At 30.4% G+C, this 26,643-nt stretch overlaps 1 protein-coding gene across 1 annotated transcript in view; it reads left to right on the forward strand.

The window, feature by feature from the left end:
- The window catches only part of LOC126834094 (allatostatin-A receptor-like), a 119,139-nt gene that overhangs the window by 31,840 nt on the left and 60,656 nt on the right, over nt 1–26,643 (forward strand). The window contains exon 3 of the mRNA XM_050565778.1: nt 19,251–19,451. Coding sequence (XP_050421735.1) covers nt 19,251–19,451 — 201 coding nt within the window. The remainder of the gene's footprint in view (nt 1–19,250; nt 19,452–26,643) is intronic.

The following is a 26,643-nucleotide window of genomic DNA, read 5'->3' on the forward strand; positions in this document are numbered from 1 at the left end:
GCTGAGAAATGAGCGAATACATTATCGAGTTACTTCGAAGTCAATTTGTTCATCAATACGTGATGTAGTAAAAAAAGAGGGAAAGAAGATGCTGCACAAGTCCTTGAGAATTATTATTGTACTTTAAAAGACCGTGTCGATGAAATGCGTATACTCGATACATAAAATATATATATATATATATATATATATAATATACATAAATACATACATAATATGCCCGCCACTGTGCAAATAAAAATATAGTATTGATTTATTTAAAACAAATATTTATATATCAGTTGAAAATTCTCGAAAAACATATTTTAATATTAGTTAGGAAATTTGTCTTAGTTAGGTAAAGTATTTAAATAATGTAATTTGTGTAGTAAGATGATTGATTAAAAGCTTAACAATCTTACAATACCAATTTAACTAAGATTTATTTGTTGTCAAAAACGATTACTCTCTAGTAATCGTTTTTAACACAGGCGGAGAGTGAAACCGACAGAGGCACGATTTCAATTCAATAATAGCGCCTCTGGATTATTACTTTCATACACAAAGACTTATCTTTGTTGGCTCAAGAAACGCTGGTTATCCCAAGGTATGCACATGACTTTATATGGTTATTTAATGCTCACATCCTTGGCAAACATGCAAGCCCTATTAAAACAATAATTTTTTTTTTTTTTATTCCAAACAGTTAATCTTCACATAAAAACGTTCGTGTTGTTTTTAATAGCAAGTGGTCTTTCACTTATTGCGAATTAATATATTTTAACCTATTATGCCGTCATAAATGTATTATAATTTTTGGGAACTGTTTTAATACTTTGTTAAATGTTCATTGCCGGAATACCGTCACTGGGCGACTTCTACAACTTATTTTCTACTTTTTCCCTAAATTACATCACTTATGCTTATTCTACAAAATAACTCTGCACAGAATGAATAATTTTCAAAAAAAAACGTTCATTGAAATATAATGGGTATAGTGGGGCCGCGTAAATTCTTCCCTACAGTAGTTGTTGGAAAGATGTTTTCGACCAAACGTATTTTTTCTTAATATAATATCAACATTATTTGTAAAAATAAATTTAAGAAGAACTACTGAAATTGTTTAGTTTAACCGTAGTTTAAGTTAACACGAGAGAGGATAAAAGTATGCAAATTTAAGCGTTATAGTTTTAACAAGTTTTTGTAAATAAATTAAAACTGCAAGCGTTAATTTTTGTTTTTTTTTTTTGAGCCGAACCCGCTGAACATCAAAGATTAATGTTAGTTTTTCTTGTGTAATGCATTTTTTTTCCATAACAATAATTGAAAAAAATGAGATGTCTTAACGTATAAAAAGCTGTATCGTGTATAGACGTCTCGTAGTAGGCAATGTAAAATTATATCACGTACTCGCAAAATAATAGGCAATGGATGCAGGTTTAATATTTTGAAATAGCGTTGTCGTAAAAATGTTTACGGCGGAGAAGATCGAAAATCATAATAATAATATGCTGGAATTAATTTTTATGCGGATAACATAAAATTATAATACATACAATAACGGAAGACTCGGCCTATATAATAATATGTAGGTATAATGTCGTGTGACAGTACATTACATGTTATGTATATAAATATAAATATACACATATTATATGTATAAGATAATGCGGCGCTATGTTTACAGATGTTAATAATATAATTGTGAATCTAACGGGATGATTTACTATTTTGCTTTTGTTTTATACTTTTACGGTTCGACACGTTTTACACAAAACTCGTATTTAATAGAGTTATTATACAAGTCATGTTTTTATTAAATAGTTCAAGTATAAGTATATAAAAAATAAACTATCTTTTCGGTCCCCTTCGCGGAAGCCGAAAACTTCACGCCTCGTTTATGATTCTTTACTCACTCGACTGCGGTAAACGAATAATTTTATAAGATTATTATTACATTGGACCAAAACAATAAAATCTAATTTTCCATCCTCGTGGCAATGGACGTTAAACTATATTATATACTTAGCGTCTAAATAATTGATGTCGTTAAGCTTTCCAACTGATTTCGGAACTGTACATCGTTTGTACTAAATCCGAAACAAACTTAAACAAATGTGGAGCTTTTTCAACTATTTTTCGTAACGTTAAAGTGTGCTTCACTTTTAAGTCGAAGACTATGTCAAATTTTAGAGTATCCTTTTCGATTTTAAAGCAATTCATTCAACATGTATTGAACAACATTCTACTAATTTTTTTTATAATATTTTAAGAAAAAAGCTGTAATTGGTAAATATTTGTAATTTATTATCGTTAATTATAATTCATTACTTTTAATTTTTGTAAGCTGTTATAATTCGTAATTAAATACTATAGGAACCTTTGTAACCTTTGTAGTTTGTGATTTGTCCAACTGTGGTTGTAATTAATATTGTACTGTTATTATATAAGTATTGTATTTTTCGTCATAAATGTGTTTTGTAATTGTTTTTGTTGTTATAAAAAAATCAAATAACTTAAACGTACAATAAGAAATAGGCACCTAATTTTAGAATAAATTTTAATTATTTGACCAGTGGCCGCGGATTAATTTTTAAGTAATCAACGATGCCTTTTAATTTTATGATTGTTACTACTATTGGTGTTTCTATATCTTGTGTACCGCAATAAGATTAAGAGCCTTCTTCTAAGAATAAAGAGCCAACATGGTCGAATAATTAATTTCACGCATGGACAATATTGCATATAATTTCTGATCTTCATCCTTTCCATAGACTTATTGTTGTAATGGATTCCATATTATAGATTTAACGGACAGCGTGCACCAACGATGAATTGCAAATAATGTGTGAGAAAGACAGAGCTAGTTTAGGTGAATTGCTGAAATTAGAACACACGCCCGAACTAGCTCTATCTTCGTCGCACAAATCTCGGAACAACTCGTTGACTTTCAATTGCAAATCTATACACAGTAAAAGGTCTTTTGACGGTGAAGACTGTGTATAATAGTTTATTAAGATTATTGTTGAATCGGGGCTGTTCGGTATTAGGTAAAGGTGTTTGTCAATTGTCTATATATAGTTTAACTTACCCATGGAAGAATTTTGAACATCCTACATCTCGGTCATCACTCAAAATTTACCAAAAACGATGCCACTTCTATTAAAAATACAATGTTCTTTTTAAACATTTCCATGTTTTTTTAAAATTTATTTATAACGACAGGAACTCTTGTATTATCTTAATGCATTTGTATAAAAAGCAGCTGATTTGCTCCACGCATAACATACATTTAAATATGATTTGGGTAGCCCAAAACGGTGCACACGACTTTCTCGACGGTACAAGAGAGTGTATAGAATTTTTTTTTATTACTTATTTTTCTACGGTATGTGTTATGCACGTTTTTCGTCTCAAACCACACTCAACGCCATCCTAAATGTTTTCAATGTTTTTTTTCCATCGTATTAACGTAGAACAGCCGAAATATATTCTACATAAAATAACCGTTGCAAGCCATCTGCCGTGACAAACTGTTAAACGAAATACACTATAATATATATACATTTATATTTATTTCATTGTGATGTTATTTCATAGGGTAATACTGCTTTTACTCGTCTAAAAGGTCTCGGCTCTCGAGCTATTAAAAACAAGGCGTTGGCCAACAAAAAGAAATCGATATGTCCACGGGAACTTCAAGTTTTTGACAAGTTGCAAAATGTTTTTACAATACACTGGCACGCAGTACAGTGTGTAGACAGTGTTTATACGTATCTGTTTGTAATTGGTTTAATGGATTCGCTGGTAATATTGATAATGAAATCAAAAACCTACATTGACTCCCGCCGCAGGTACCGACAATGCCGGTAACAATGACTGTAATTTTGGTTGAATCTAAATGATGAAAAAAATTGACGAATTGGATCGTATTTATGTAGACTACGACGCTGAATCGAATAGGATCAATATAGCAAGTGCTTGGTAATGGCAAGGGTAAACCAAAATGTGTGCATGAATAAATTAGATGTTAATGATAAAGCGACAGCTTATACGTATAATCTTAGAGCGCGCAACAAGTGGCAACGTACTATAATACACGCAGTAGGTATATTTTATTCTATTTTCTGCAAGTCGGTGTCAAATCAGAAATGTCAACCTCATAGTTGTCAACTGATGTGCACCGTTAAACAATCATTAATCAAATCCAATTATTTTAATACACAACAATCCATAGCGTATATATATATTAATTTTAACGAAATTCGCAAAACTAATTTCACTACACAATTTAACAATCTAACCTCTATATCACATGTTTTGAGGAGTCCTATGAATACATTTTTCAAATAACTGCTCTTTCCGGTTCTTTTTAGACCCATAACCAAAAAATGAATACTGTTAATAATTTATTGGCTTGAAAAAAAAAACTAATTTTTATGTATCCACAGCCATTTTGGTTATACGAGTATAGGGCTAAAAGGACCTGAAATTTTGTACGATCCCATTAAATTCTTATTCAGAATTCAAACTCTTCAAAGTACTTGGTGGGTGCTGACTGATGAATTTATCCAAAAAACTAATGATGATGTAAACTTGAGAGTTTACACCAAACTGTAATAGGCAATTTATAGTTTTTGCGTAGTTTCCATGTACACATTTATGTAGATGAATATTTCTTCGATAAAAGCACGTATTATAATATATTCGCTTGTGAGTGGAAAAATTTGCTAAGTCGTTGAAATTTTATTATACCCTTAAACGTTTTTATTTATGCGAACGAGGAGTTTTGCATTTCTTTTTTATGGCGTTGCTATAAAAAAAAGTATAAGTAATGAATACTTTAAGATGAATTTTCCGTAACCATTCATTGATGACTACGGCTTTTGTTTTTTTTATTTTCGTCACATATTATTATCAGCTATAACCGTTTATAACCGACAACCACTATATTGCTATTTGTATCGAGACGAAACGCCGCACCGCCATTGTGTCGGAGATTTCCTGTGTCCGGAATACACAAAAATTTAATTTAAACTATCTAATACAAAAAAAAAAACAATATATTTACCTTCTCAGTTTTTCGCATTAAATCAAAAACAAACACAGGATAATCTTTCTTATTTTTCTTATTATTATTAAGTTTTTACTTGAGTTAACGAGTCAAATCGGCGGTGACGTCTTCGAGTGAAAAATTGATTAATATCTGACGATAATCTATCAGGCAAAGACAAGCGGTCGAAAAAATAATTAATGCCAAAGTTATTGAGAGCTTTGTTGTGCCGTTGGAGGTGTTGGAGGTGTGGCAACTGGTAAGCAGAGGAAAGCAAATCGTTTTGCTTTGACGGTCTGACAGATATATTAATTTAATATCCTTTTTACAAAACGGTCGAAGCCAGTCGGCGAGAAATCTATCGTTCGACAGAACGACGAACTTAACGTGTTCTTTCCCAGTGTGCAATACCTTTAGAGTATTTCAATTGCGTTTGTTTTATTCATGCGTAAATTTAATAAAGACATTTACTGATGTTCTGAACCGTTTTATCTACTTAAGATACCAATTTAGAATATATTAAACAACGACTGTTTAATTTATGTCTACAGATTGGCATTTGCTGTAAGTAGTAAAACTATGCCCGGGTAAAAATGTTCAAAGGACTACGATTATTGCAGGGTGTGTATTTATTAGTACTGCAATGACAATTTTTTTTTTTTATTTGATAATAGAATTTTTTTACCAGCTTATCACAGCGGCCATACCGTTTTTAAATATTTGTGTGAAAAATTCAGTACATAAGCAGCTGATTGTCGCGTTGCTATCCAAACATTTAAAAACTTTATTGTTTTCTAAAATAACAGTAAGCAGTTACAGTTTATTCGTTACCTTTATTGTCGTTGCAACTGTACTCGCTCAGTTTAAATACCAATATAATCTGATAATACATATTACATCCCAATTCGTATGTAGAGAGTTGTAGTTTTTGCTGATTTTTAATAAAGTAATATATATATGGCCGAAAACCTACTATTTATGTATATTTCTCCGTTTTTTAACTTTTTAAAACAGTATTGGTTTTCGATTTAGGGCGTCGTTTAAGAAAACTGAAAATAGACATTTTTTTTCGAGAGGGTTATATTTTGGATTTGAATTTTTTTTTTTTATACTTGGGTTCAAACCCCGAAAATGTTCAGGAACATAACAAGTGCCGTAGTTTAAAATAAAAAATACACAATACAACAACTTCACCCACTTCTGCTTTGCCTTGTTGTTCACAGCTCAATCATTTCAGCTTTGGTCGTTTGACCATCGAACATTATTATATTCATATAGTCAATATATTATATTGTTAACCTTATTAAGTTGTTTAGATCGCACAAGTAACAACACAATGGATCCCATTGTAAAAAGCTTGCGGGCAAGTGAATTCGAAATCCGTTCTAGATTTAATTTTTGGAAAAATTACAGCACAAATAACTATGGTAATATATTCATGATATTTTCATTGTAATTTATCGACATTTTTTCTTAAAAACCTTATACAGAGCGATATGTCAAACAACTCCCGCTGGGAAATCGGGTAAGAAAATTGGTTGCCGAAATTGAAAATGGATCGGATAGTAATATTAAGTTAACGATGAGCAAGAACGACCAACAACACAGACTGGTCAATTGCACTGATAATATTATGTCAGATGTGGTCACACAAAAATTAGAGTGTCCAATTAGTTTGATTACCGATTATGAGTTTAGGTCGACAAGATTAATATCTGACGTACCTATACAAATCGCCTAGTAAAATGATTTTAAGTGCTCGGCGGTGTGGCTCCCGAGCTAAGTAGCTGTTAAGTAACACACTGTTATTAGTAAAAAATATACACAAGAACTATTATTATATTATTACTATTATTTTATAATTAAATGTATCAATCAAATAGTTTAGTAGTTTTATTTTAAGTTATCCAAATCGAAATTTCATATGTTTTACTTATCTGTTGTTATCTTAACATAGTAAGTGCTAGCATTGTTCCCTTTGTGTTGAACTCCATTAAATAATTAATAAATCCAAGGTTACCACTTATAAACGAAAACTATCAACGTTTTATTCTTACAATTTTGAATACTGCTCGGTTAATACTAAAGTCTAAATACCGCAACCAATTTTTTTTTAATGCAAACTACAATTACTGAATAAACATTTGTTCAACACTTTTGCTACAAACAAAATCAATAAGAGTTAAGTAAAGAAAGAAAAAACCAACAGTTCATTAAAAATAATTATTCTAAAACAATTTATTACATGGGCTGCTAACGGCGAACTGTTTGGATTGATTAACTATTGTCAAATTTGATTTACTATCTATACTATACTCAGCATGATTTAATAACGTTTAAATATTATTTTTAAACAAATATTTTTTTGAAGTAATTATTGATAAAAAGAAATTACGTTCGATAGCTTATAAAACCTACTCTAAAATGTCAACAGATAAATAAATATTTAAAAAAAACTAATCGACAATTAGAACAAATATAGTTTATTAAAAAAAAAAATAATACAAGTTTTAGCTAAACCCACCAACGACTTTATCTCGTGCGTGTAAATTAATTATATAGATGCGAGTACTATTTAACAAAGTTTGTGTCTATTAAAAATAACATCCGGTGGTCGTTTGCAGACGTGGATATTATAATAATACAACGTCAGAACGAATTTTATTGTGTGCAACTATAATATAACACACACACAAGATATAGTTTAAAACAAACCCCTTACAAACGTTATAACAACATACTTATGTTACATTATGTGTATGTAAAAAAATGGCAAGGGTACAATTGTAACAGTAAAGTCTGTATGTGTATGGGACTAATGAAATATTATTATTTATGCGTTTTTTTTTTTAAAAGATTTTCATAATATTTAAATATTTGTATTACTATAATGGTCGTTAGTCTGAGTGTAACACAGTGATGAATTTAACGACAAACGTGCGTGTAAACATTGTATACAGTTGGGTTGGGTCCGTAGAGATGAGAAAACTCATAACTGTATTAAAAATTACTGAATAAAACAAATTATTCTAGCGCAAAATAAATTAAATATATTTTAGAATATACTTAATACCAATTTTAAATTACTTAGCAAAAATAAATTTACAGCAATTCAAATGGTTATGTAATTATAATGTAATTTAATATCAAGTGATCATCAATATAATATATTTCTATATTTATAATTATCACATCATATATCCTACAATCTAGGTAAAGTTATAAATATAATTTATTCACACAGTGTTTCAATTTAATCCAAATTTCAATACCTTAATCTCGTCTACATTGTGACGGCCGTAATAAATGTCTTAACCTAAATCATCCGAGATTTTCCTATTTTTAGTTAAACAACAGTTATATGATAAATTGTTGAGGGTTAATATTATACAATGTATAATATAACATAATATTATAACCCAATAATGTTGAGATGATTATTTTTTTTATAAAACAAAAAATACCTCATCGTTTCCCAACACATTGTGCAAAACTAATCGTTCGTAACATGTTTTTTATACTTGAATAAATATTTATTGAAAAAAACTTCATTAAAATTAATTTAGTTAGGAAATTGATTACATTTTTATTTCTGTAAGTGATTTTTTTTTTAAATTCATTATCCAGCCGAAATCCTATTGACACAGTGCTAAAGTGCCTACTATGAGAGTCAAGCGCTTGACTGATGAAAGAGGGCTTTGATCTTTGAGTAATGGCTATTATTAAAAAAAAAATAAACCAATAGCAATTAAAGTATGCAGCCGACGTTTTAATTGACATCTATAAAAAACAAAAACTTTAGTATGCTGCTGATTGCCGGGTTATAATATGTTGGTAATAATTTAGAATTATACATTACATTATGAAATATTATTTCAGTAACGACTAACAATTACAGTTCTTTGTATAAGATAAATGCAATAATATAATACTAAAAGAAATGGTGACAGAAAATTATTTTTTATATTGTATCAAGTGATTTAATAGTATTTAAATATGTTGTACACCATAATAATTATAGTGGTAACTATAAAATGTTCACCCTGATCAGAAAAAATTACAGCTAATGTAAGCAAATTAGTATATTAGTAGTTAAGCGAATAATTATAGAATAAAGTAGTCAATGCTTAATGAAAAGTACAGTCGATTATTGATCTGCCCTGCCCTGCACTAGACAAACTTGTTTGGTTGTTTTTTTCAATAAAAATCAAATTAACCTAGTTGGTCAGTATACATATACGTTTATTTAAATGCGGAGCTTTGTAAATTCTTGGCAAGCGTATTCAATAAAACGGTTGTAGCCAACGACCGTATTGAAACTAAAAAGTTTATCTCTAAATAAGACATATGTCTCCAATTCTTGCCGATCCCTAACTTCTTTTCTGTATCATGTTGATGAATCCCTCCAAAGCAAAATGTTTCTTTTAATTTTTAATACCATCGTCTAAATCTTTAGTTACACACGTGTAGTAGTGCTTAACAATAAAATCGTCTCTTTAAATGATTACTTTAAATCAAAATGAACAGCCGTTCATTAATCAACGGCCGCCGTAATATTATACACCGTGTAAAATAAAGTTTTGTAATACCTTCTGTGGAGAGAACTCCAGTCGAAATCTGGAATGCGTCTAACGACGCTTTGTTATATTATTAAAGTTAGAAGTGTCGGATTAATGTGTTGTGGAAAAATTTCATCCTTTTGCGACATTGTTCATTAACGAAACACTGGGAACGAGCTTTATATGTATATATATATATATGCGATGATAAATGGAATACACCGATGACCTGATGTACGTCATTCGGACATAAATCAAAAATCTCTCTACTCTTCTCTGTCTATATGTTATCTAAATCGTGCCTGAGTGGATTTTGAGCGGCATTCATCGCCATTCATACAAAACCAGAAAAAAGTAAATAAATTTATATAGGCTAGTGGTGAAAAATGTTTTGGTTTATTCTTATTATTTTAGCTATATTTCTTCTTTTTTTCTTTTATGTAAGAAAATGTATTTCCAAAAGTAAATAGCGAACACATTTTCAATTTCCAATATGGATCTGGAGATTTTTTTTTTCCTATTATTTTTGTTTATTTCATATTTTCGAAAAACCAATTCAAACAACACAAACATTAGAAATGAATTGTTGTTTCGCGCTGGCGAAAAACATTTAGTACTTAATCTGGTTCTCTTGATTTCAACCGAAGTGATATTTTGATACTAAAATTTAAACTCCAGTGTCTTACAGTCGTTTTTTCCGAAACAATTTTGTTTATTTCCTTTGCACGCCGACGAATATACCAGTGTTTATACACTATGTTTACATAAAATTAGCTATAAATCATTTTTCAACCAGAAATCTTTAATAAATCTCGGTAAACACGTAATGTAAATATTCCCAGCATAAGATATTTCAATGGACGTTCAAATTAATAATGATTAAATGGCGGTTAACTTAATGTTGATGTATTGTTTTCTCTCGAATGTTTTTGGACAAATTATAAAGTAATCTCATGCCAATTTTATATACTATACTCCGGAGATAGGCATTGCCGTTGTCATATTTTTTTTTTAAATCCTAATGTATCGTGCTTAAATGTATATAATATTATAATATTGTGTGATCACAATATATAAATTATAATATTATGTATTTGGTAACACAAAACTCCAAGGTAAATGCAATGAATAATTTAAACGGTTTTATTACTTTATAATATTGTTTATATGCATTACTCGAAACTTAACAAATAACGATTCATTAGCTTAAAATAACTGTTTTCGAGTAATACTTTTATAGCGCTTATTGCGGATTTCATGTATGAAAGCAAACAGCTAAATGATATTCAGAGCCCTGATGGTGTACGTCCATAGGGACACAATAGAAAGGTGTATGCAAATTTAATTCACAGACCTTCGGCCGCGTTAATTAGATTATTAAATAGAACAATTTTACAATATCTAAATTGTTCTCAGTGACATTATATCGCGCGTAGTTAACGTGTACGCTAAAATTGATTAAATTCCAACAACAACTCATTAAAATAAAGGTCAGTTTTATTATAAACACACTACAACGACTGCAGCTATATAGTAAGGAGTAAAGTGTATGCAAAATAGCTACACTAGTGTGTAGGGGGAAAATATACTGTTTTATAACCTCACAAAACAATCCTATTGAAGTAATTACAATAATAGGTATGTGGAATCACACGATATTTTCCACTTATATTTCAAAAAATGTTCCAAATCTCAATAATTATTATAAACACTAAATATAAATAATATAATTGCAAAATGTTGGATCTCCAAATGCATTTTGTGTGAGTGTTGCGCATTACTTGATTATTGTCGCATTTATTGAATCACGGTACTATATGTTTTCAGTTTTATAATTATTGTAGAAGGCTTAAATATTTTAAATGACTAATAATATAATATTATAGAACTTTTATAATTAAGCGTGTTACATTTTTTTAAATGGAAAATAAGTATGAACGGTTATTAATGTGGAATGTGCATTTTAATAACCATTTATATCAAACACATTAAAACGCGATGCTCACTGGACTTTTATTTACAACACAACATATGTATCGTATAATATGCTGGTTAGGACAAAACAAGCAATATCATTTTAATGGGAGTATTACAATTAATGCATGCAATCGAAGCGGGTTTACGATAAGTTATGCAATTTAGCTTTATTGTTTAGATTTTATATCGTTTCCGTATTCAAAACAAATTAGATTTAGATAAAAGGCGAACCATATAAAATTTAAATGCAATCCCGTTAGGCGTGGCTGTGGATTATATAATTTTATAACGTTACCATGGTTAATCTTTCAAATTAAATTAAGTGCATTTCGTTATTATGAATACAATTTTTGATCAATACATTACCAAAAAACGACTATCGCGGTATAAACTTTCGCCGGATTAGTCAGAAAAGTTAACAAAATTGAATTAAAAGGTCTTATCCTCGGCTACCCAATGAAAAAGTTGAGTTTTTAAATCGAATTAGGTACTTATATCTACAGCATAAATACAGTTCAAACGATTTTTTTAAAACCAAAAAGAGTGGGATAAAGGCGGTCATCGGATTAAATATAATAATAAGTTTAAAAGTGATTAAAATATTATTTTAACAATATTGACTCGAACTAAATAAGGTAAAGTGGATATTTTCCCATCGTCTCTGTTATATAATAACCATATACGCTAATCGTCTTATTTATTTACAAAGAGAAAGAACTTCGAAGAGAAGAATTTCGTACAGAACACAATGTTTTTCGTTCTTAATGTTATAACAGTTGTTTAATATAATTCAACTACAAAATTGTTATTTGTACAATAATTATATCTATTAACGTAACGATAGACACTAAATGTGCAAATATCGTGACTAGATACAATATTGGTAGTTACCGCGTTACAATAAATTATAACACAATAACATATTATAATTTGGAAAATGCGACGGTGGACATAATAAAATAGAGAATCATATTGTAATTTCAAATACCGCTTGCCATAAATAAGCTACAATTTTCGCAAGCGTTATAAGAACGTCATAATAAAAAATACCTAGTTTGGACACGACGATAAAAACCGAGAAAGGCATTTTTTGTCAGCAGCCAAGACTTCAATAATAATTCACAACTACAAAAATCGTAATTACATTATTACCATTACTACAAAGGCGACTTCCAGCGGCGTTTATCGTATTGTCGCGTTTTTGGCTTTCGTGGGATGTTTTATATTTTATTGTTGTATATTTAATTACACTATCGGTTGGAGTCATATTGCTGTCAGAACCGCATAACGGCTTAAGCAAATATGTTTACCGCCAGAGTGCCGGAGAAACGCCAACGCCACCACCGTCGCTGCAGGGATCAAACGATGAATAATGATACTTCCGCACCAGCCAGCGGCACAACTTCGATGGCGACCGCCGTGAAAGGGTTTTTATTAATCTCGCCGCCACCATCCGAGGTTTCCCGGGTAGCCCCAACTCCTTTGTGCCGCATTGTTTGAATTCAATAATGAATTACAATGCAATTACACGAGTCCGGAAACGCGTGGCACTTGTAAAATTTAGCTAAGATGCCCAGCTGGGATGGTTTGCCAATAAAATTTTCCGAAAAATAGTTCAATACTCGTTGGAGGTGTTTTTAAAGTACAATTCTATACAGACCTGCAGTCAACAACGAAAAAAGTTTTTCAGCCTAGTCTGCAACCACGAAAGAGCATTTTCATGTCTCGTTGAAGTGCCGAATAAATTTAGATTAGTTGTGGAATTATAATTTTTAAAAAAAAATTGCATGGAGCTTTCAGTTACAGCATAAGCCAAGGAGATCAAAAAATTATGTACAACCAAATTTCTGGCTAAAATTGTAGTGTTTATTATCTGGCCAAAAGTAACTTAACATAGAGAATTAAACTATTTTGAATTTATTATTTAGTTCTAATTTGAACGTACGACATATCTCTTATCTCATATCAGATAACATCGTAACAGATTAACATTCGAAATGGATCCGAAATGGTCTTTCCGATAATTGTCTTTGAAATGTCGAATGATTTTTGGTACCTTGCGGCGCGTAACAGCGTAACGCTTTTTTTGGTAACACTTTTTTTCGGTTATGTCCCGGCTAATTCCCACCCCTATCTCCCGTCCCCGTCAACCTCATCTTCATCCTCATTTATTTTTGGGTAACGCATTTTATCGTTACAATATTTACGTTACAATATTTGTGTTACAATATTTTCGTTACGCTCTTTTGGTAACGCTTTTTTCGGTTATTTGCCACGGTTATGTGCCAGTGGTAAGACATGAAAATGTCAATAACAACCACTGATCACCCCGTCTAAGAGAATAACACCTTTATGCTTAGTTTTGATTTCTTGGGGGTATATTTTGGTATACACACTTTTATTTTTGTTTATACTGTTACCACTTTTCACCACCTATAGATATTGGCATCCCAAACACTTAATGTAATCACTTTCAGCTCAAATAGTTCCTTGAAAGACTTGCGCGGCCTATCTCACTGTTTTCCGACCCAATAATACTCTGCTAGTATTTTTTTTCTTTTACTTTTCCCTATCTATGTGGAGCTTCAGAGGGCGAGCTTACGCTGAATCTTGCGCGACGCTGATCCGTTATAGATACACACAGCTAATGGGCCGGCATACGAGTAATAATTGCGTTAAAAAAAGGTTCCCGTGTACGGCTCCGAGGACGACGGGTGGGCTTATAAAGGACCGTTAAAGGGGTCGGTGTTGGTGTAATGTCAGCGTAGTGAGGGGAAAAGAACTTGTCAACGTATTGTGTATGTATGTGTACTCCGGAAACAACTCTAGATGAGGCATGAAAACTGAAACTTTGCAAGCTCGTGTGTGTGTGTGTAGTAATGCCTCTACCACAGACTTCCGGCTAGGATAAAAAAAAATACACATATAAATGTATGAATAAGGTTCCCCAGCAAAAGTCAGCGAAATTATAAACAAACAAAAAGATTTGCCAGGAAAGACCGTTTTTTTTTTTTTTTTGGTTGTTTGTCATTTGCAGTTGTGCTTTTTACATTTTTTTGTGTGCTAGTTGACTTTTGAATGTCCGCGTCCAGCTATATCCGGTCCGAAAGCATGCGTTTGAGTTGTTCTAACAAACCCTCGAGGCAAAAATGAACCCCTAAGGTTTCAGCAAACCATGTGCTTTAATAGTCAACTCTGTTTAGGCAACACATTTTTATCAAACCTCATATTACCTTTACATATGAATAAATGTTTGAAACTATAAAAAGCTTAGCATATTACATCATTCTAAGCTATAAGAAGGTATTGATTTTACAATGACGTCTTTATAGTTTTTTACTGATATAACCTACGTCGATATTTTAACTACTGGGTCGTTAAGTCGATTTCGTAGCAAGTACAAAGTTTAGAAATTATCCATATTGAGTACTTCACAAGTTAACAAAACTGAGCCTTTCTACTTAAAAATCGCAAAACGAATCGAACAAATTTACATTTTTTTCAATTTCAAATATTTTGAAACAACACTGTATTCAAAATCAAAAATGCACGTATGAAAAATTTAAAAAATCTGAATCAGGAAAATACATACTAAAAAAAATCAAAAGTTGAATTGCAAATTATAAATTGCGTAGGCAACTGAATTACAAATTATAATTAATAAAATATTACATTGTAAAAACTCTCTAAAACACGGCACTTTTTGTTAAGAACAAAATATAAATACTAAATTATACCAAATTATTATTTAAATATAAACACTTGATGCGTGTTTAGTGATTTTTTTCCACGGCCAATTTTGAAGTAGTTTTATCACTTTTAGTTAATGTAATTTCTGAATTCCTGCGATCTCCCCCATTTAACAGGCTGAGCTTTTTGCCCATATGATGATTCCTATTGGGATTTAAAGCTGAGTTCCCTACGGTATCCTGTTGGGAAATTCTCGTCGAGAATAAAGCACCAGTTCCCTTAATAGAACCCCAGGAATAACGCAGTGTTGTTTATGTATACTCGGCGGTATCACCATTTACACTGATGTTGACATTCCTATTAAGTCGGATGAGTGATATATATATTTGACTTTTTAGACGATGAACAATCCCGTGGTAAAATCCTATGTCGCATTTATATAGATACAATTTGTAAGTGTCTATTATTAGATGTTCAAAGTATTATTTCATATAATGTTTTAGCATTGCACTATTCACATAAATAAACAAATTAATAACAATTATAAACAAATTAAAAATTAACCGCCTCAATACAAGTGGAATCTCTGTTCCAAGTTCCAAGTAAAAATGTTTAAAGGTTTTCCGAGTATATTTTGTGTATTCAAGAAGATAAGTTTTTTCTCTGCATTTTCATGCGTAACAAATAATGATTTTTTTCCGGAATTTAAATATCACATAAATCACTTAGCTGGCAGATATATATATATACATTATTATACTTAAGCTTTTATAAAGAAAAAAAGGACAATAAAACTGAAATGTTATTTTTTTTTTTTACATGAAGTGCTACTCAATTTAGACGATTTAGATTAAATTAATTTAATAGCTTTAACCAATCGCGGAAGTTGTCGTTAGTACGAGAAAACTTAACCGTGGATAACATTTAACTACATATGTAAATTTTGTTCCAGTTTGTTGTATTATGTACCTCAACTTCTAATTCAACTCTGTTAGAAACTATTGAATCCTTAACATTAATCATTGTGCGATGTATTCGTTAGATAAAAATTAATCTATCACACTTATCTAGTTGGTAATATTTAACTGAATGTTCATCATTATTTTCATTTTTTATAAAAGATACCATTAAATGTTTTATATCTTACAACGACGAGCGTGATAAAAATGGCTGGTTTACTTTTAAACAAAACCGCCAATAAAACTATATAATTGCTATGCACCATAGTGCTTTGAACAAACTATTTATTACAAAGACGAATATATAACTATTATTCGGTTTCCTACGATTTACTTACAATACATTTGGTGTAATCTCGGTATAAGAGGACTAATCTGTACACAAATTAGGATTCTGAGCAATCATATTATTGTATTCAATACTCAATAGAAATTTACAAGTTTTAGATGCCGAGTTATTGTGGGTATTGACTATATTGTGATGGTAATTTCAATAGTCCTATGCTGTTCAAAGTTATTGAAATTATTCACATAATTTTAATGATATAATAATTATAATAAATATTATAACGCTATCAAATCCGCTGTAGACAAAACTTAAACTTATAAATGCGCGATACAAACATTTATGTATCGCTATAGCCTATACGCGGATATACCGTTAAGATAGTTGAAAACTTTAAAATGGTTTAACTTAACCGATTTGCATAAAGAGTTGTATGCTTTTATGTGCAAGTCAAACGATAGACACTCTTTAAATAAAAACAATTTGCGTGAATCGAATATAAAATCAACTACTTCTTCTATCAACAGCTATTTCTTTCACTCGAATATATTATACGATAGTATATATTATGTACAATATATATATATATATATATACATATCTGATCAAAATTATTCAAGACTAATTTATTGGTACCCTTTGTATTTAGCTTTAGATACCTGACCTGGATTTATTGTTTATACAATAAATCCAGTTTGATGTTTATTTTTTGATTTACTTCGTTAGGACTCAAAATAAAATCCATCTCGACTGTGTCTGTTGTGCGGAAGTGTATACTGTAAAAACGCACGTATTTATATTATTGAATAAGCAATACCAGGTTAAAATATGTATGTTGTTTGGAAGAATATGTTTTATAAGAACAAACGACCTATTTTGACTTCGTTTTATGAAACAATATTTACTTTTCAACTCTAGTACATTCTTTTTTAACAAAAATAACTGACAGAAGTGTAACTTTTAGTATTATTTTACTAGAAGGTATGTGTTGCCAAAGTATACAAAATTGGTCAGGTTATTATGTATTCATGTATTGTTGTTGTTATACCTTTAAATAATAATTTAAATACTATGATGATAGTATAATAATAAATTATGTTATACTCATAGGCAGAGTTTATATGTGGATGGAAGTCTTGAGGAGTTTAAATTCTTTCAAATCTATCTGAAATCGAATAAAATAATTTACACTTTTTGTACATATTGGAAATGCAATTCAAAGTTTTTATTGTCCGATAAAATTTGAAAAAAAATCCTTGAAACTTTTGGTTGTAGAAGTACCATTTTAAAAACAAAACATAAAGGGTAATTTAGTTTATATGTGTAAAATTCAAATAAATAAATGATATTATTGAGTGGTCTAACTTCTTTATAAAAAAAAATTGATATTGGTATTGGCAATACCTTGAGATAGTCTAAAAAAAATGAAAAAAAAATTGTGGAAGAGCTAAACTTCACTTTTTCAAATTTTTTTTAGGGGGGAGCTTTTTGTACAATAAAGAAGAATGATATAATCCAACTTCCCTCAGGATCTGATTGAAACAGTACCTTGTATATGTATAGGAAATCGTCAACTCTGTAAGGTTGCTGGCAAAAATTACCCGGTAATAATTCGTCCATCTTATGGTTGGCAGAAAGATAAAATGCAATACCATAAAATTACCAACATTAATTTTATGAGGCGGCTGTTGTTTTAATTTGAAACCGTTATGGTTTGGTATAACTCTTATTGGTTCGAGGTGTTCATTCATTTTGGCTAGTATGATACATTAATATGTCAAGGCTGAACCACCGACTTATTTCCTTACAGCATCCGTATTTTTAGTATATTTACCGTAAAACGAGACAAACCATTATTTGAAACAATTTGTTTTATATTAAGGAAAAAAGCGGACAAAACGAAACGATACAAAAGAGGTCGTCATTAATGTTAATACGTGTATATCGACTTGAACAATCAAATCCAATAGTTTTATGAGTTTTTGTATTGGATACGACGGAACGATAAAAAATAAAACACTATAAGGTGGCGCGACTAGGACGTCAGCCGAAGACAGGGAAGTGTATAAAAAAAAATGTAAGGCGACAGACTATTTCATTTAAATAACAATAATAATAACAATATAGTTTATGGGCATGAAAACATTTTAATGGTACATATAAATATATAATAAAACGGAAAATGATAAAAGGGGCTAATTGAAAAACTGCCATTTTTATCGTTTTTAACTGAATGCAATAGAATTTGTTTTCCTTGGTCGGTAACTAGACGAATGTCTGGACTTATAAACGAGATCAACTCTTTGTACCGTTCAAAAAAATTGTCACAATTTTTTTAGGAGTTTTATTTTATTATAATTATATGTACAGGATGATAAACTTGAATTGCGATTTACTAATTTTTGCAGAAAGTAGTTGCAGTTGTATGGCTTTTCTTTTTAAAATCTTTTTTAGTTTATTACTCGGTACTATTAAGGTGTTTACTAGTCGATAACCAGTTTTGATTTTTGATGAAGTTACTTTCAGAGCTGTTTAAAATTGAGAAATTGAGTAGATCCCAATAAGTAAATCATTTTGTGTATACACATATATATATATATTATATACAAGTGCATTTACAATTTATTTCATCGTATGTATTTATTTTTTAGAAAAAATAAAATAGAAAATGAAAATAGGTACGCGCGATTTATAAATTAGACTATGAAAAATACTCATGCTTTTATTTTATTTTACTGTGTTTTCAGATATTTTTCTTTCTGACTTCGTACGCCATACCCCTGGCGCTGATATGCATCCTGTACGTTTTGATGTTGATGAGACTGTGGAAGGGCGTGAACCCGGGCGGTCAACCGCCATCCGCCGAGAGCCGTCGAGGCAAGAAACGCGTTACCAGAATGGTCGTGGTCGTGGTAGCGATATTTGCCTTTTGTTGGTTTCCCATCCAAGTGAGTACACAATAAATTCATGTTACTATATTGTGTCTACATCAAACAGAGCAATAGATTTTGTCACCTGAGTGCCTAGGTGTGGTAACAATTATTTCAATACTAAGATAAAAAATATTCGGATACTACATGCTATTATGCAATTTCATATTACTTATTTCATAATATATAGCATTGTTCATGTAACCAGTTCGACGTTATTTTAACTTAATAGTTAATTACATTACTGTAATAATTATTTTAACTCAATAGAGGGGCGAATGTAATATGTCTTTTTTTCCACACGACGTTTTTTTTTTTTAACAATAACTTGAAATTTACAATTATAACATAATATTTAGTCATGTCAACAACGCGAAAATATAAATTACTTTTTAATGTGAAACATAACTGAAAATAGCGAAAAATGTAATAATTATTATTGTTATCACGCGCAATTCCGAAACGGATTATCCGAAACATTCTCATTGTTCAAAGCGTGTAAATGTGTGTGTGTGTGTATATGTGTATTTGTATCGATTTTAATTTTATTTTTATGATATATTTTTAATCCTTGGCCCCGTATCTTTAACACGTGCCCGACAACCTTTCGCAGCCCGTTTATGTGGCTCGTAGACGTGGATCAGAGGTCCGTAACAACGGCCAAAATCCTTTGCCGTCAAAACGTATTGCTGGAAAATAAGCCGGTATACCCGCAAACGCCTACACCCTACCATACACGATACATATAAATCATAAAATACACCGGGTGGCTAGTGTTTTTATACTACAGTCGTTAAACGTACAAGTGATATTGTTTCGAGAACAATGTGATTCGTTACTGAAGAGAACGCACGTTAAATTTCCACCGTAGAACACGTGCTTTATGTTCAAAAAACCAAAACAAAAGGTGAAATTTCATAGAAAAGTGGAGAGAAAAAACGGGAATAAAACGAAAGTAAAAGAATAAAAAGTATAAGGTATTTATAATCTAATCATACACCGGTGATAATTGTATTACCCACTAAAATAATGGTAGGTGTTGTTATAGTTCCAAAAATATTTTGTCCTATAAAAATGTATATATACCTATTTATATATATTTAACTGAATAAAATTCTATGGTTTGTGTTAAACTGATCGTGAATCGCCGTTGACCACTAGACCCAAGGGATTTGAGTAGGAAAGTCCATCTTCCTCTTAATATATTTTCCGCACTGAGCAGGCCGAGAAAATTGACCGACGTCAAACGTATAGAGTTTTGGTAATGTACCAAAGTTATTTATCCTTGGAAAAGCTGCGACCATATAGGCGACTGTTGCTCATTTCCAGTGTCTGTCATCGTTATAAGGCCTTGGAAAAGTAAAAGCGGTAAAGAAGACAAATTTCGGTGAACCCGGTCTCTTGCAAAAGTCAATTCCCTTCTTCCATCTTTCGTCTAAACACAATCTGTGTTCGTCTAATAATGTATCATACAAAACTTCGCGTATCTTGTTTTACTTAATATGTATGTATGTATATATATGTGTATATTTAAATTACTTGTTTCTGTTTTTTTTTTCAAAATAAATATACTAACTCACTTCTCTCGTTTTTTTCCCACATTGAAAACCACCCTTAAACGTATAATTAACGTCAAAAACAACAGCATAAATTTATAAAAAAAAATCTTACATTAGCAAATAATAAACTATTGAAAATATATATCGACATAGATTTGTGAAACTGAGTTGGGTGGTGCTATTTTACTGCGTGACCCAGATGATTTAAGACGGGTAATCAATCGGCACCAAGATCTCGGATCTTTATACTTATCGTGACTTAATACCGTTTTGAGAAGACACGCTGACAGCCAGGTTTAGTTTCTGTTTTATCTTAATTAAAAATTATACTTTTTCGCATTGGTTGATTTTGCTTTCCAAGTCCACGCATATAATAGGATTTTTATTAAACCACGCCGATACCAGCGGTTTTCATAAGTAGTAATAGTACTATACAAAAACCTTTCAATAATTAATCAATATTTAACCTACTTAATTATTTTTATAACAAACGTTACGCAATCAACGTTATGGGCTTATTAACGTAATAGATTTTATGCTTATGATCTGCCAACTATTATTAAGTATGAAATACTTACACACAGAGTGATCATTTTATCGCGAACCACTCAATATCATCTAACTGGGTTAAATAAGAAATACAATTTTTTTTTTTATAGCTTTTACACAATGTGATCTTAATTTTTCACCAGAAAACACCTGTTATAGACTGTAGTCATCTTATAAAACTAGTCTTGCTCAAAAGCACCGTGGCGTAGTGTTTTGCCGTTTGTGCAATGGAAGACTGAAGAAAATAAACTGGGCTTTTTTTTCTTCTTTTTTTTTTTATGACCTCGGTCGTGGAAAACCGTAATACCGGTAGTTAATGTCGCCCGCTTTGCCGATAACGAAACGGACATTTGACCAGACTGCGGCCGTAATGAAATCCGACTATAGAGACTAGCAGCACACTTAAACCTATAACGCGTAGTACCTACACCGGTCGGAGTAGTCGATAAAGATAGTCGATAAGACAGGACAACAAAACTAGTAAACCCACGGCTGCTCTTGATAATAACCGCTAATGATTGGTATGCACGAGACAGGTACTGCAGCCCGTACGTGCACGTGCTATATCCGTACATGCGAGCACCGTTCAACTGTGGGTGTCTTTTATCAAAGGCCATAATCTCGGCATGAATAATCACCCATTACCAAATGGTATAAAGCCGTTGTGAATAATACAGTCACTAACTTGCTGTTCGAGTAATTTGTGGAGATAACACATGCGCTCATTATGCATATAGTAGCATAGATTAAATACATGAATATAGATGGGTAATTTCCAGAGCCTAATGTAAGCAAATTCAATTAAAATGTTTAATGTAAATTGTAATTTTCAAATACAAATTTCTAAAAAAATGTATAAAAAACCACTTAATTTGTCACAAACGATAATAAAATAACTATAGTACCCCTAAAGGGTTAATACTGCTTTCTTAGTTTTTGATTGTATATCACTATGTTAAATGTTAAGAAATAAACTCTAAACAAATTTGGAACTTTTTCGACTATTTTTCTGAACGTTTTAGCGTCAGTTAAAATATATATTACAACATATTTGAAAATAATTAGTTTTATAACCACATTTCAATCAGTTAAACTAAATATTTTAGAAAAACATTTAGTTGTTCACAGTTAAATACTTTTTCAAAAACAAAAGTATAATTGTTATTATTAGTATGTCAGTTAGGTGATTTTTAATTAATTAATTTGGATTTTTATAATTGGTAATTAAATACTTAATTAAATTTGTGTAATTTGTAATTTGTTATTAAATAATATAATATTTTTTAAGAGATTTGTCCACCTTTGAAAAAAAAATATGTTTTCAATAAAATTCTTAAAAATGATTTTCTGGTAGTTGGAGATATTTCCGTACAAGTTGTGAATACGCATGCTTAAAACGGTTGCAAACAAATCACAGGAGCAAAACATTTTTTCTTAAAAATATTAATATGTTTTAAAATTGTTGGAAAAACGTTTTGATTGTTTTGGATTTTTTTTTCTTTTCTAAGAAATACTGGGCCTCACTTTATTGTTTGATAATATAATATACCCACGTGCGTATTAATATTATTGCGTTTCTCAGTTTTATGATGTTTTATACTTTTATATAATACTGATAGTTTGTTATTTATAATATAACACAAAAAGCTAACATATAAAAACGGGCTTATTGAAAACCAATGTTTACCCCGTTAAAGTTTACTACTGTGTGTTAACATGACGTGTAATAAACCTGGACGAGTTTAATAATTATATTTGTATAAACATTCTTATAACCCTTTAGGGGTTTAACGATATTAAAAATAAATCTGATATTTATGAACTTTAGCGAACATCGGAACAGCTGAAGGTAAACTATCGTTTTCATTTTCATAAAAGAGACATGTTTACATAAATCTTTTATTACATGTCCGGCAGAACTTCGTCGTGTACGCAATAGTAATTCGGCGAATGTAAAGGGAAAAACATAAATAATGTCCGATCCAACGCGAATGAATGCAACTTAATTAATTATTCAATACCGTCATGCGGTCAAAGGGTATAATCTATGTCACTACACTGTAATTTTCTCAAACTTGTAAAAACATTGAGTGAATACTTAAATAATAATATACAAATTTTGTAACCGTTGCATTAGAGCTTTACTACGTTGTATAATCTATTATCTTTAAAGATAATGTAATATTCGATATAACAACAGCAATTAAACATTCTAATAAAATTTGGATTGACCAAAATGTTAAATATATTTCAATGGCTTTTTGACACTATACATAATATATTATAATAGGTTATGATTTATTTTTTTTTATGCAGTATATTCGTTTGTGTGTTTGCACAGTTTCGATAATTTGTAAAAAAAATACATCATGTACCTTTTTTTTTTTTTTTTAATAAACAATGATACGTGACACCGAGAAGAATGAGCAGAATGAGTAAGCGTATATAATATTATAAGGATTTCGGGGCAACCGATGCGCTAACCTTTTCGAAAAAGTAATTTATTACTCCCGTATTTACCATATCCGAATTGTCAGTCTCGGACATCGAGTAACATTCAATAGTTGCCCGGAAATGTAGTCCTTATGACAGATAATATTATATGTATAGTCGTTGAACTCCATCCTGGATAGGTCGCATGAACGGCGATGGCCGCCCGTCTCCGATAAGTGTATGCGTTTGAAAGACTCCATAATATAGCCAGTAACATATATAATCGAACAAAGCTATTTTCTATCAGTTATCCCGTTGAATCCATCATGACCGTTCAATCACAATAATTTCTCATGATCTCATTTCTCATGATTTCACCATGCTATAAATCTTATAAGTAATATAAAATAATAATAATACCTACATAAATAAATAATATGTTATGTTATTAAAAACATACTTTATACCTATACATTTTTTGCATTATTTACGGTTTTACAATAAAATTAAACCGTGGGTTTATTTGTTAAATACAAATTTAGAGTTCAATTTAACAAAGAAATATATTATATGACAATATGTTGTCAATTTATCACAATATTAAAAATATAAAAAACATATATATAATTCTAAAAAAAAAACAATAACACAAAATTATTTGTATGGAACTTGAGCACTGTACGTTTTATGGGTTCACGATAATCGCCAACGTGGAATACATAAAAAAAAACAATGTAGTACTTATAAAAATATGTGATTTCGCTTTTCTAAGAATGTAACGAGTGTACGATAATATGAGTGAAAAGGCATTATTTCAAGTGTACCGAGAATTTGTTTTTGCGGTTAACAACATCAACGCAGCCGCTAAACTTACTTTAACTGTGCTCTCAAAAAAAAAAAAACAAATTGCATTACCTTAAAATATTTTTTGAACTTCGCGAGAAGGTCCATGTTGGTTTTGTACCAGTGTACTTAGAACAAGCATAATGCATTAAACAGTATTGTATCTTCTACAATTTTATGATAATTGTACGAGATCAATCTATGTACAAATTAATTATTAATAAAACTCAAACAACAAAAACTACATGGGCTACATAAATCATTTGCTACACTGATGATAATTATAATGATAATTTTTGGGTATTAAGATGTTAATATTGTCAGCTGGTTTTGAGCGAAATGATCGGGGTATAATTCGGGTTTTCAAATACCTGAAAACTTAAACAGAGATAACGCCAAACCCCGCTTAAGATTTATTTACGGTGTTCTGTTCAGCCATTAAGCGAAACATTTATCTCCATGCTACTAACGTTCAATGGGTTGTCTCGATTTAAACATTACACGTCGCATAACAATCAGAGAACATCTGATTTAATATATTATTATTGGTACACGGTTCTCACAACGCCAAAAATCTCACTCGAATCAACCTTCCTCGAAACTGACTATAAACGTACTAATAGTCTGTATACAAAGCCCTTCAAACAAAGACGCAGCCCAGATATCTTCCCAAATAAATAATTAATTATCGTGCTTTAAATAGTATTAATAATTATTATTAAATCGTCGTATTATAATAAAGCCGTTTGATAAGATTTGCCGAGAAAGTTTGAGAAATGTAAATCGAAGTTATTCATTGCTCACGCAGCACGCTTCTTAATGTATATAAAACAGTAAATACTCAATATTCATCAGGCCCATTAGAGATAATAATGGTTTTATAATTCTTGGAACGTTTTATTGACTCGTTTAGTCGATAAAACAAAAACGTACACATTAAAAAATTATAATTAGAAAATATTCACAAATGACAGATATAAATGCGAAATTGTTTTCCTATTTACAATGCCTTTGGACAGTATTTCAAAAAAGTATTTACCATATTATCAATTGGAAAATATAACGATCACTGTCTGATAACGAATTTGTTAAGCCTTAAATACTTTCTAGGGGAAGAAAACAGCTGAATAATTGTATAGTAAAATATCATGCTATAATATTTTTCATATGTAAAAAAACACACGACTCTCAGCGCTCTTATGGAACTACACCGGTGAATTATATTATTATTTATGTACCGTGTAGACATGAGTAAAAATCTAGTCTGAAAACATTTTAACTGTTTTCGGAAAACAAAACTTGTACAGTGCGTTCTGAAAATAATTTGATTAATTTACACATTACGCAAACAGTGATTTAATACTTAAATAATAACATGTTTTTTTGTTATATTTTTTACTAAATGATAACTTTTTTTCGTGTGAGCATTATACACTATACTGTGCAACTACCTACTTATACATTTTTGTATATTGTAATTTATTACGTGAGGTAAATATCATTAGTAAAAAAAAAAATTGTATTTTTCTTATAAAAACATAAATATTTAAATTGGGTGTGCAAATTTAAAACTGCTTAAAGCGTTTATTTATACGAATAAAAGATATGAAATGGTATTCCGACAATTAATAATAATGCATTCAAAAATATGCAAAAACCGTTTCCATAAAAAAAATTTTAAATAACATTTTCGTCAAATGTGTAAAAAAGTATTTCCTCTAAAAATATAACAACATTTTAAAAATAAAAATGTTCGTCAGCATAATAATAATTGCAATGTGATAACTTTATTATTTTTTGTCTCTAGCAAAACCATTTACTTAATA

Source organism: Adelges cooleyi, unplaced genomic scaffold (assembly GCF_023614345.1).
Source record: "Adelges cooleyi isolate 19-005CV unplaced genomic scaffold, UGA_ACOO_1.1 ACOO_flye_CR_arks_rails_tigmint_CR_PRNA_21, whole genome shotgun sequence".
In the NCBI taxonomy this organism is placed as follows: domain Eukaryota; kingdom Metazoa; phylum Arthropoda; class Insecta; order Hemiptera; family Adelgidae; genus Adelges; species Adelges cooleyi.